The sequence below is a fragment of the Ambystoma mexicanum genome, chromosome 1q, assembly GCF_040938575.1.
Source record: "Ambystoma mexicanum isolate Mex_15411 chromosome 1q, UKY_AmexF1_1, whole genome shotgun sequence".
Classification (NCBI taxonomy): domain Eukaryota; kingdom Metazoa; phylum Chordata; class Amphibia; order Caudata; family Ambystomatidae; genus Ambystoma; species Ambystoma mexicanum.
In genome coordinates, this window is record NC_090922.1 from 563,390,734 (window position 1) to 563,404,080 (window position 13,347).

Below are 13,347 nucleotides of genomic sequence, written 5' to 3' on the forward strand. Positions count from 1 at the left end.
CACCCCCTTCACACAAAGAGTCCTACTCTAGAACTAGAGGGCCAGCGTTCTATGTCTATTGATAACCCAAACTAAGGCAGCCATGGACGCCATGCTGGTGGAACAGAAGCAGGAGAATCCCCAGGATTTCCTATGGAGGGGGCTCTAAAAAATGTGCAAAGTGTTTTCTTTTTTCATTTACTGCTTTATGTTAACATACAAATAAAGCCCGTGTTCTAAACAAATAGAGTGCAAGCATGTCCTTTCAGTCAGTGCTGGCATCATATACATATCAATTGTGATAGCATAATGTGCTAAAAGATTTCCCGCTGTACACCAACCGCTCAACTTCCTGTCCTTTGCCCCAGTATTCATTCCTTAGTCATTCTTCAATGTTCGCTTAATGCGTCCCACGTGTTCCAGGTCTGTAAATTGGAATATGTTGATATGTTTGTGCATGTGGTTTGAAAGGGCATGGGGCTGACCTTGTTATCCTTTTGTTGTCAGTCACCAGGGGTAAAACTGAATTGTTGGGACAGCTACTGGTATTGTGGTTTCATATTACTCAAAGATGTTTGAAAATCACAGACCTTTTCCCCCTGACATGCATCTGTGATAAGTAAAATATAAAATACTTTCCTCAAGGAAGTTTCCCAGACTTGGCACCACTAAGTGAGAGGGTAACATGGGTGGGGTGACCATGAATGTAGGTATTTCTGGGGAAATATTCAAAGTGTGTACCAGTTTTATCATTGGAAACTGACCCAGCAGGGTGCAAACATGGAACATTAACAACCAATGTGAGTTAAAAATAGCTTTTTGAATCACCTTGAAAGGTACCTGGTTCACACTGTTTTCTTTGAAAACCCACATTAGCAAAGTGGATAGGTCCGTGAAGAACATAGGATGTCTTTGTAAAGACACCAATGTACATACAAAATCATACCTACTTTGTGTGCAAAGGCAGAATGATGACCTTGCCAGTGGTGGTTGTTGTACGTGTGCCTTTGAAGGGAATTCCCAGTAATTCCATGTCAAAATGTTGGGTGAGTACAAATGACGGGGGTGTATAGTAATCTGCAGGCTGTGTGACACAATGACCTTGCCATACATTTTATTTCAGTTTGTGCCTGTAGGCTATTTCTTTTGTAGGTTCACATTACTATATATGCTGGAACTTGTAGACTGTCATAATGGATCGGTAACATAAAGCTACAAACGTACTTCTTCTGTTCAATATGTTTCTACCATGATTTTATACATTGTTAGGTTGTACCAACTTCAACTAGGAAGATATGTGATCAAGTGCCCGAATTTCACTGTAGGAGAAAATCCTAGCTTCCCCACTGAACCAAAGTGTTTGATCTTGGACAACTCATTGAATCGGCCTGTACCTTATTTGCCAAAACTGAGTCCCTAGAAGGGATTCAGTTTGCAGTGTATGCCATTCCTAAAAAGTCTCACTTTACTCCAGTTGTTTCGTATGTAATAATAGTGACCATGCATATTCACCATAAACAGAAGCATTTGTTGTTTGCAATCATGTGTTACATTTCAGTTGCTGTTGCTCTTGTAGCCTGCCTCGCACTCCTGCAGCCAAGCACTCATTCACACTTTCCAACTAAATAAAACATTTTCCAGGAAAATATAACTTTGTACTGCAAGATGTCCTTTCCACCAATGCAATTCAATGGGGGAAAAATCCCTCTTCTGGGAACAAAATTTCCCCCTTAACTGCTCCCAAATGTTGGATGCTATCATGGCGGAGATATGAATATACTGTTCTGGTTGTGTTGTTAGTAGCACTTTAAAATACATTTTACCTAAATCTTTGTTACTTTGCTGTACAGCACGGATTACATGGACAGCTTTGGCTGTTACACACAAAAAGTTTGTCTTTCAATAAAGTTGAAAGCCACCTGTTATAACATTTTCTCTTTAATATCACTTATAATTTATATCAAATTTACCTGCTGACGGATCGATTCTAAAATAAAATAGATCATTTCTTAAACAGCAAATATATGTGCTATTGCACAATCAACAATACTATTGAGAGGTATGCAATGCAAAAACTCAGCAACATCTGAAATTGTGAAGAATTGTTGCGTAAGAAAAACACATACAGATCTGCAAACACTTTAAATGTGCCCAATGGACTTGTGAAATAGAATCGAATTTGTGCCAGGTCTCCCTCGTACTCATAAAATGCAAGACAAAGCAAAGGATGGCGATTTCTGCTGGCTGCATAGGACAGTGAAGGATTCCAAGGCTGCTTCATCCACCAGCATGGCGTCCAGGGCTGACACAGCTCCCGGTGGAATGTTGGCCCTCTAGTTCCATATAGAACTCTGTGCCTTCGCGCAGGATCTTGTGGGTCTCGTCCTGTGCTAAGATAGAGAGCAATCTTTTATCAGGGGGCAATATATCTTAATCTCCACACCCGAGTCTCGTTTTGATGCTGTCCTGTGTTGCATGTGTGTGGCTCTGTATTGTTTAGGACTTCAGCGTTTGTCTTACCCTCTGCATTACTCGGTATCAGTGGAGAAGATGTTAAGGCTGGTTCTTTCATTCAGAAAGTTTCCTTGGTAAATAGTTCTAGAAGGTTGCATGTTGATTTGCTGTGTTCATCCATCCGATGGTTGCTTCCCGAATCATGCTTAGTTCATATGCTAGCACTTGACATGGGTAGTATGGCTCAGTGTCAACACACTCGTCTTGGAAGAAAAATGGCGCAGAACAATACATGTTCAGATCCCGGATACAAAGAGGTTTCTAAGTGCGGACCCGGGATCTGAACCTGTGTTGTTCTGCACCAAGTACTTTACTTTGCCTGAATTCTGCCAAAATAAACTCACCAATTTTTGTTTTATTTGGCGGGGGGGGGGGGGTTCACTCTCCAAACTGCCCTTTCCCTAAACTAACCTCCCCACCCGTTTTAACCCCTTACCCTCCCCCCACATAATTCGATGCGTTTTTTTCAGCAGCTTTCTGTTGCAGTAAAGTACTTCTGCAGAATTCCTGTTGAAAAATTGACTGGATACCAGAATTGGCATTTGGTAGAGTGAGCGAGAGCTATTAGCTAGAATTGTGGCAGGAACGCCTTTTCAGATTAAAAGTGCCCTGCTTGTTTGGAAATAGGTTATGGTGGCACATTTTTCACTCGCACATAAGCTTATGATTACTTGTCACAACATGTGCATTCCATTGTTCTTGCATTGAAATTACATTGTATAGAAGCACGGTTTGGCATCAAATGTATGTGATGAATTGTTGATAAATGTATTTTAACTAGGGATGGGCGAACCGACTCAAAAATGATTCAAGCCATTTGAAGCTGAGGCTCGAAATGGTTAGAAACTTGGGACCAAAATTCAAGCCACTCGTATAGATACAAATATTTGGTGGTTCATCTGTTGCAGTAAAGTACTTCTGCAGAATTCCTGTTGAAAAATTGAATGGATACCAGAATTGGCATTTGGTAGAGTGAGCGAGAGCTATTAACTAGAATTGTGGCAGGAACGCCTTTTCAGATTAAAAGTGCCCTGCTTGTTTGGAAATAGGTATGTATGTGATGAATTGTTGATAAATGTATTTTAACTAGGGATGGGCGAACCGACTCAAAAATGATTCAAGCCATTTGAAGCTGAGGCTCGAAATGGTTAGAAACCTGGGACCAAAATTCAAGCCACTCGTATAGATACAAATATTTGGTGGTTCAACTCAGTTGAAACACAGATCTTTGGCAATGCTGAATATTGTTTTTACTATTGTCCTAATTTTGTGTATGTGTATGAATGAATAAAAATTCATGTATGAATGTGTATGGTACGTATGATGATGAGTGGGAGAGTTAATTAGTAAATTTCGATCACGTATTATCACTGTGTATAAGCCACTTAACCATCGAGGCTCCCATTAATGGGACTTATATGTGGAATAACGTTGTGTCATTCATGTACAGTGATGTTTTTTGTTCTTTTTTCTCTTTATTAACACTCTCTTGATTAGCTCTATGAGAGGATATTTACATTGTCTTTGTATCTAATTTATATAATACATTTTTATTGAATATCAATTAAAATATGCAATTATTTTAGATTTCTCAACCTTGTTGTCCTTTATCATTGATATATTTGATGCCAGTTGAGAACATGAGATAGTATTTCCCATCTCTCCAAGAAAGCGGTCGTTCTGAGTCACAAGCCTTTTGTTGTTGCCAAGGGTTCCACCCTTAATGCAAGGGTTTGCTTGTGACTCCAATTTTTCCCTCAACCTCCTAGTGTTTTCTTGTAATACTGAATTTTAGAACACTGGACCACTTTCCTAGAATTCAGTATTACTGGTGGCTAAGCAAATGAGACAATGGGAACATAGAAATGAAGGAAAATGATCAAAATCACTGAGGATGTGTTTTTTAGTTAGCGTTGATTTCAGAAATGCACAGATCGTCTTATTCACAAAGGTGACCTGTGAACTTTAAGGGGGCTAAGAGACAGTGCAAATATTATGCTGACCAGCCCTCTTGCATACATTAGTGTTGGGAGCCCAGCCCTGTCACTAATGTATATATACCAGGCTCAGCGCAGCAATGCAGATACTTGGAACATATTTCACAATTTGTATATGAGGGATAGAAATGCCAGTGGAGCAGTATTTCACATTGCCCCAATTGCAAATAGGTACAGGTGAATGTGATTATTTCTGCACATTTCAAAGAGAATTCCATTTGTTGATTTTGGATGTGCTTTGAAATGCACAAATATTCCCACTTATTTGCATAAATGGGCAAAGGAGTGAAAAGGGGCTTCAGCATGTCTGTATCTGTGATGCGCTATAACCAGAGAAGTGATGGGTGGAAGGTTATGAATTAATTTGAACCACTTCCACTGATCTGGACAACCTTCCACTCCGCCGTTATTTAGATGATCTGCACCATTGCAAAAGGGTTCCAGCCGCATGCAAATCAATTAGATACTGCCATCAATGGGACCAGCACTACCTGAACTGCTAGGCCAGGTTCCCTCTGTACGGAAACACAAGCAACCGCAAACATGTTTCGGCCTTGCTGAGCCTCCTCAGTGAGGTGCAGCTTGGTTCCTTTTGGCACAGCGAGCAAGGGACCCACATCTGGGCATACCCTCTCTCACATAGGGAGACAGACTATAACCAAAAAAGTGATGGGTGGAAGGTTTTGAATGAATCTGAACCACTGGCATTGCTCTGGGCAACCTTCCACACCACCGTTCTTTAGCCGGTCTGTGCCATTGCAAAAGGGTTCCAGCCATATGCAAATCAGTCAGGTACTGCCACCAATGGGAGCAGCCCTGTCTGAACTGCTAGGCCAGGTCCCCTCTGCACGGAAACACAAGCACCCCCAGACATGTTTCGGCCTTATTGGACCTCATCAGTGAGGTTCACCTTGGTTCCTTATGGCACAGCGAGCAAGGGACCCATGTCTGGGCATCCCCTCTCTCACATAAGGAGACAAACTATAACCAAAAAAGTGATGGGTGGAAGGTTTTGAATGAACCCGAACCACTAGCACTGCTCTGGGCAACCTTCCACACCACCGTCACATTTAGATGCCCTTTTAGAACAGGGAGCAAGAGTTTTTTGCACAAGCGATGAGATGTGCAAGTGCATGTCATCACTTGTGATAAGGGTGACCTGCTCATTTCCGGGTGGTCTGGGGCAGTGCACATGATGTGCTGGACAGCCCTTTTGCAATCATTAGTGTTGTGAGCACACTTCCAACACGCACACATGAAAGGCTCCCAACACCCCCACATGGGTGCTGATAGGATATTGCCAAATGGTAAAAAGAAAAACAACCATTTCTATCCATGTTTAAGGGTTAGAAATGCAAGTGGGACAGCAGAGGTTCATAACGCGGTTGTTCCATTTATAAGAAGATTCCTGACAGGGTCGCAGTGGGCTCTGTCATGCATTGTGCATCTCGTTGTGCCTTTTACAAATAGGCACTGGGACAATTGCATGCACATTGCGTCACTTGCACTAAAAAAAAAAACTTGAGTATGTGCCCCATCCTTTCTTAAAATCCATATGGATTTTACATTTTTGTTAACCCAAGTTCAGCCATGCAACCCTATGGCTCGCATAAGGTTGAGCCAATTCGAGCCGAATCGAGCATTTGCTGACTTGCCTCGATTTGACTCCGGGGTCATCTCCAGGGAGCCTTGTATGGCTCGAACCAATTCAAACCATTTCTTCTAAAGTTCGGACCGGCATTCCAGTTGAACATTTTAAGGCTCACACATCCCTTGTTTGTAATATTCATATTATTTTTATACACATTGCTCAAAATATATGAATATACATATTTGAGAAATTTAAATAAAGATCTGTCTTGACTTGCTCTCCCTGTGTCCCCAAACCTCTCGAGCATCTTCTATGGAGAAGGCATCCGGAATGAGACTGATGACACCCATGCTAGCACTCATTGCCTCTCCCACTGCCACATGGAAGAATACCTCACCTGTTTTCATTCTCTCCCAGTGACACAGATCCGCACCTCCTGGCTGTGAACCATGGACATCCGCCTGGCTCTGGCTTTCCTGCTGCTCCTCGGATTTTGTGCTGGTAAATATTGAATTTATCAACTGTCTTGGAGACAAGATACGAGTCCACTGTCTTCCCTCTGTGTTTTCGTTTGTCCATCCCTCACCCCTTCTCCTAGGCCTCTTTCTTCTCTGTGCTTCTTCCCAACAGCCCTTCGTCTCTCCCCTTCTTGAATCTTTGTCTTTTCTATATATGTACTCCCATTCTCCTATGTCCATACACTCCCTCCTATGTAAGCCTCTCCTGCTCTCCACCTCACACACACACTTATATCTCTAAATTCCACTCCTATTCCTTCCTTTTCTCCCCTTCACAACATCCTCCGATGTCTCTTCCTGCCTTCTCTTCCCACGCCCTCTCTCCTTTCTTTATCTCGCCACTCATTCCTTCCATCACCTCTCAAACTCTCTGTACATCTCTCTCTCTCATCCTGTCTCTTCTCTTGACACATTCAGCTCAGTAACTCTCTTCTTTCATCATTCCCTACTTTCTTTACCCAAACCTTTCTCCTTATAACTCCTCCAGCAACATTCCCACTCTCTTGCCTGTACCTCTCTCCACTCCATCCCATCTCCTCTATATACTATTCCCACTCCGCTCCCCCTCTCTTTGCTAGATGTACCTTTTCCCTCCATCTTCCCTTTATACATCTTCCCCCTCCCATCTCTCCTCTGTCCTCTTTCTACCTTGTCTGACTCGTCTCTATACGTTCTGTACATTTTCTAGGTCTACTCTATACTTCTAACACACAATGGTTCAACACTGAGATTGCATGTATGTAAAGTTAAGGTTCCATTGGCTACATTCAAAATGGGTAACTAATGTTTATTTATTAGTTTGCTTTGGAATGCTCTTCTTCTGGTTTAAAATATTCCAGGGAAGGTTTGGATGACCTTGAAACATTGATTTCTTGTTCGCCCCCTTCTGCGACTTCATCCTAAAAAAAGGATTGCTACTGTTAGTAAAAGAATTCATTTCTGGGATCAAAATGGTGCTCATTGTTTGAATCCCTTCTGTAGGACTCTGAAAATCTCTGCCAATTGTGACGTTGATAGGGACAGCCTCAAAAGTTTTATTACCTATAGCCTCTGTTATAATCAGTTTGCAATTTGGAGAGGTAATCAATCATCTGCTAAGTAAGGATAGTTCAATCAATCAATCAATCAAGTTTATTTCAGAATGTTTTAATCCATAAAACATAGAAAAGACAGTTTATAAAACATCCATAGCAAGTGCATAAAAAATCCATAAAACCAGATCATACCACGCATATATAACAGAACAATCCTCCGTAAAACAATATTAACAATTCATCATCATATGCATTACAATTCTTTAACATGGCTCCTCCTCCACCCCCCCAACCCACATTAGTTTACATCTCTTTGCCCACGTGTTCTTCAAGAAACAATCATTGTCAATTGGCAGTGTTTTACCCTACTATTTTAAGTAACCTCACCAACAATAATTTCCTTATATCAGTTTATAGTGGGCAGAACAGGACAACATAAATCAGGGTCTCCACTCCTCGACAGATAGAGCATCTGTTTAGTCCCTCAGTGGAGCTCTTCAACCACCTGTAAGTAACTGCTGTTACTGGAAGGATGTAAGAAAAAAACAATCTTGGTTAAAAGAAACTTGCAATAGATATGCTGCTGGCCAGTGGACTGGAGATAGCAGCACATACGTTCTCATCTGAGGTTTCAGAAGCATGTATTCCTCTTTAATTGTCTCCAAGAATGGCAGAGCCTTCATTTATAACTCTTCCCTGGAAATGCTGCTAATAGTTTCATGGTTCTCAAGATATGAAGCCAGGGATAATTTATTTAACAATAACCTCACATGGGATAGCCAATCGGGATAGTTAACTTCAGATTTAAACTCTTGTATGTCTTTGGTCAATTTATTGGGTTCTCACTTATGGTGTTTACCTGAAATCATCAATCATAATTAAGTTTAATGAGTCTATCCTTTGCATTTTGGTTAGCAGAATTTGACAAACATTAGCATCCTTGTTATTTAGAAAATCTACTTATAGGAACACTCCCTTAAATTATATGAGTTACCATCATAATTCTCTAAAAGTACATTTACTTGTCTTCAATACTTGAGGATTGGACACAATTGCAGAACATTGCAGATTATATTCAACAAGCAGAAGTCTTGACAAATGGCCAATGGACTGTGATTATACCAAGATACTCTAATAAAAACATGCAAACTGTACACATCGAAATGTCTTACTGTCCGATAAAGCGTGCACTATACCAGCCAATAAGATACTAACCAGAGTGTTTTGATAATACAGTTATGAAAAGGTTTTTTTTTAGGATTTGTTTATATTGTATATGAGAATATCGTGTTTAAATACTTTAGAACAATTTTACCAGAACTCAATAGTTTATTATGTGTTTGTGAGTTACTGTGATTGGATTATTTCTGTTCTTTATTATATGTAGTATGTGTTAATTGTACTACATTTAGCCCAGTATATTTTGTCTAGATTAGGATGTATAAATCTTAGGGCACCTGGCTATGTCCCGATTTACCCAGGTGGGTATACGTTTTATAAACACAATAATCAGGATGAGGAGATCCAGAACAGGGACACAGACGTGCTACGTATGAGTATTTATTATGTGCTCACACAGGAAGTAGTAGATAACTCCACAATTTATTATACATTTCTTCCGATAAGCACGGGAGATGGTTAAAAAACACGAACAAGGTTGATTATGCAGTGGTAACACAGATCAGTGTAGGCCTCTAAAGTATAGAGGTCAGCACTACATTTGGATACATGTTTCCTCATATATCGAGGGGGTATAAAAACCCGCTGTTACATAAAACAGAAAAAAGCGCACACAACAATCATTGAGTTTTGACAGGTACAGGGTAGTAATGCAGTTGTGACACGTAATTCGACACAGGAAGTGACACAGGGTGTGTTTCGGCCAAAGAAAGTGGCTTGGTTGTAGCCGTCTTTGTGCTGGCCTTCGTCAGGCCTTCGTCAGGAAAAAGGCACCAGTAGTGGTGCTGTCCGTGATATCTGCTGCTCAAAAGGCAGGTGGGTGCTGTCGGGAAATCCACGAAGAGCACGGGATAACCAGTGCTAGATTAGCACTTGGTGGGAAGGCTGTAATTTATTCAGGGCCAACGTGGTGCAAAGACTCACGATGCCGGAGTGGGACGTAAATGAACCCAGATTATAGTAGTGGTAGTATGCTGCCGTGCTAGACGTGGACTGCTGGGAGCCGGATAAAAAAAAATAGATTAGGATGTATTAATGATGTATTAATCACTCTATAGTAGTATTCAGGGTTCATTAATCATTATTCTTTTTGTCCCTTTGTGGTTCATTATTAATTCGTTTATAGACTAATACATTGCAGAGTCATAATTGTCTAATTGTCTTAGTGTATTTATGGAGCAAGTAAACCCATGGATAGCCAGTTATTAGCTGCAGTTATGTCACCCTCTGTGTATGTGTTGTTATCTCTTATGAGTGAGGCAAGGTCCAAGTCAAACCACTTACTGGAAGATTTATTTGTCAATTTCCCATTCCTATAGACTTAGGGTGCATATACGTTCATTGTGCTTTTCAATTTAGAATATAAGGCACTGAGGAAGGAGTTAGTGAATGGAGTAATTTGATAATCAGTTAAAGATTATTAATTACGCTTTTGGAGAAGTTTTCAGATATTATATTTTTGAAGGGTCCGTGATTATATCTGAATTTAATATTACCACCTGCTGGAGGGGAAGGATGCAGCGCTGTAAGTTGTCAGTTTGAAGGCAGTGCTTGGATCAATATTATGGCGTTCATGCTCTGCCAGGAGGGCAGATATGCCCCTTAATGGGACGCCAGCCTGAGCTAGGGCAGGCCCACGCGAATGGGGTATTCTCGCCCACTGTTCCAGCCACCTGATGATTGGCTGAGCGCCCTTCCTCGGGTGCGAATATGGGATGTGTAGGATGAGAAGAAGAATGTTGTGAGAGAAAGTAACGAACCCAAAAATATTTTTGTGTGTTTATTTTCCATGATGAGAAGCCAGTCATTACCTGGATATAAAAAAATACCGATTTAATGGAAATTAAGTCAAAACAAATGTTGAGCTCACCTACGATGAGAGTTTTGTTAGCGGTTAGGTAAAGCGCAATCATGAGGCCTATCCAATCAGAGAGGAATGTGCAAAAATGACAAGTGTAAGGATACACTAATAACAGGGACCTGCAAAATAAGATCATTAGGGACGTACCCAAGTGATCTTAGATATTTCATCTGGTGGAGAGTATCTCTAGTTAAACATCAGAGCGATCTGGAGGTTGAACATAGACTCAGACGGGCCATATTAAGACGAAAGGAAAGAAGAAGTGAGCCTGTCAAAGTGTATCCGTCAGATGGTTGGACCTTAAGAAAGGACTAATGGGATCCCATTGAAAGTCGATCCCTAGAAGAGATAAAGTCTATAAGAAGACAAATGCAACTGTACATTGAATGGAATGTGGTTTTATTTTTACCCCTGAAGAATTTCCTTGTTAGTAGTTTGTAAGTGTGATAGGAATGAAACATGTCGGGTATGGTATGAATGTGGTATGAAAGTAAGCATGGGATGTATGATTACAAAGTGAAATGTTTTACGGACTGGGGTGTACTTCTCTATGAGAGAGGAGAGCAACTTACAGATCCAGATCAAGAGATGAATTCCAAAAAGTATTAAATGATTGAAAACTACATGATATTGAATGTGCACAGAAATTATTGAATAATGTATGGTGTTCATATAGTTGTTTGTCAAATTATTTAAAAACTCTCTAAAAATTGGAGATGTGAAAAAAGAAAAAAAGCTTTTTACTGTTGATATGCTAAAAATAAATAACAATTTTTTGATACAATTTGGTGTATTATATTAGAATGAATTTAATGGTTACTAATCTCATGTATTAAGGTACAACCACACATAGAGTTGGGGAAGCAAGTGACCGAGTGAACATTGTGTATTGTTAAACAAGTGTAAGGATACACCACAAAGATGGTGATGGTTGTGTTGTCGCCCATTGCGTGCTTGCACAGTAGGCTCTCGAAGGAACTGTCAGCGTTAGCTTGAAGTAGGACTATTTTTATATCTCAGAGGAAGCTAGCCATAGCCCCAATGAATTAGATGTTTTTTCCAAATAGCGAACAATGCAGTTCTACAGTCGTCCCGGCAGCACCTGCACACTGGCGGGAACCAATCAAGTATTAGTCAGTGACTAGGTGAATTTCCCTGTCAGCAGGACCTATCGGAAGACAGGGGGGGGGGGGCTGGCATGCATTAGGGAGACCGAGCTGCATGTGACACAGAGGAAGACAGTTAAGCGTCATATAGTTGGCTGGTGGCAGTGATTTCTACAGGGAAGTGGGCCGATATCGTGGTGGGTCAAGGGGACAACCACGACCCGAGGATATAATGTATGGCGTTAACGTATGTCTTTCATAACTGTCTTTGTGGGGATGGACATACATGGTCTGTAAGAAGCCATGCAAAATGATTGTACCCATTGCATTTTGGCCACTGTGAGAAATGGGAAATGAGGGGTGTGGGGGTCAAAAAGAATGGTTGTCATTAAGATCGATAGAGGTATTGCCCCACAATGGTTGTGAGGAGTGAAACATGAAACTGGGCTCAATTGAGGTTTGAACAATTTTAGACAAAGTTTTAGCGACAGTAGGGATTTCTGGTATCGCAAGCCAGGTAGATCAGCAGCTCTACACTTGCACTCTCCTTCTGCCTCATTTATCTATTTGCTTCCTCCATTTACTGTTCCCTCTTACTCCTCCCTTACTTACTCCTCTCGTACTGTTTGCTCTTTCACCAGTCTCCGCCTCCCTTTGCCTGTTTCCCTCTCTGGTCAATCATCCTCCCTTCTGTCTCCTTCTCTCAGGTGTACCCAAGTTGTTATTTTTACATCTCTCCTTCATCCGCGATCTCACTTGGCCTAGTTAGATCGTTGTCTTGTTCCCCCATTGTTCCCCTCCGTTGCCTCAAAGTGCCTTGAAACACTTGTGTATAGGGGTGCTATAAATGTCCTATCATAACATATCATCATATCCCTCCCTCCTCCAAGTGCTTCTCTATTCCTCCTCCCCATTACCCTCTCCTCTGACTCATTTTCTCAGGGGGTCTCTCAATTGTAATGTGTTCATGGTTTCTCAGTGTGTCTATACTGCTCTGTGCCTTATCCATCACTCCCTCTTCTGTCCCCATTCACAAGCAAGATACCTGGCCTTCATGCCTCCCTCCTCTCTGTGCTTCCCCTTATCCCCTCTCCATCACCCTCCCCTTTGACCCCTTGTTTCAGTTTGTCTCTCACGTTTAGTTTGCTCATTTTACTTTCACGCCTCTCTCTTCTCAGTACTGTGCCCTTACTCCTCCATCAGCCATTTTGTGATGTCCCTTATCTTTGGTGTCCTCTAAGCTATGGCGTTCCTCATCTCTCCCCCGCCCCTCTCTCCTGTCCACACCTCCAGAGATTAAGAGCTACCGGATACAGCAACAGGACGAGCCGGTCGGCTACCTGGAACAGGCGAAGGGCATGGCGTATGGCTCCTGGCAACTTGTAAGCTCAAATGCCCAAGACTTAATGGCGAAGGTGAAAGACGTTGCATCCAGTGATGGGATGATGTGAGTACAAGCTGTGGAACCCCCCACTTTACCACCCCAGTTACCTTCAGGGAAAGGGTCTGCCTCTTGACTCTTCCAGGGGGTCTTAAATTGTTCCTTGTCAGTGGATCGAGCCCCCTTC

At 41.6% G+C, this 13,347-nt stretch overlaps 1 protein-coding gene across 1 annotated transcript in view; it reads left to right on the forward strand.

The window, feature by feature from the left end:
- LOC138521699 (apolipoprotein C-II-like) overlaps positions 1 to 13,347 on the forward strand; it is a 50,469-nt gene that overhangs the window by 14,904 nt on the left and 22,218 nt on the right. Inside the window, exons 2-3 of the mRNA XM_069634718.1 lie at positions 6,499 to 6,582; positions 13,073 to 13,226. Of these exons, the coding sequence (XP_069490819.1) occupies positions 6,531 to 6,582; positions 13,073 to 13,226 (206 nt within the window). The 5' untranslated portion in view covers positions 6,499 to 6,530. The remainder of the gene's footprint in view (positions 1 to 6,498; positions 6,583 to 13,072; positions 13,227 to 13,347) is intronic.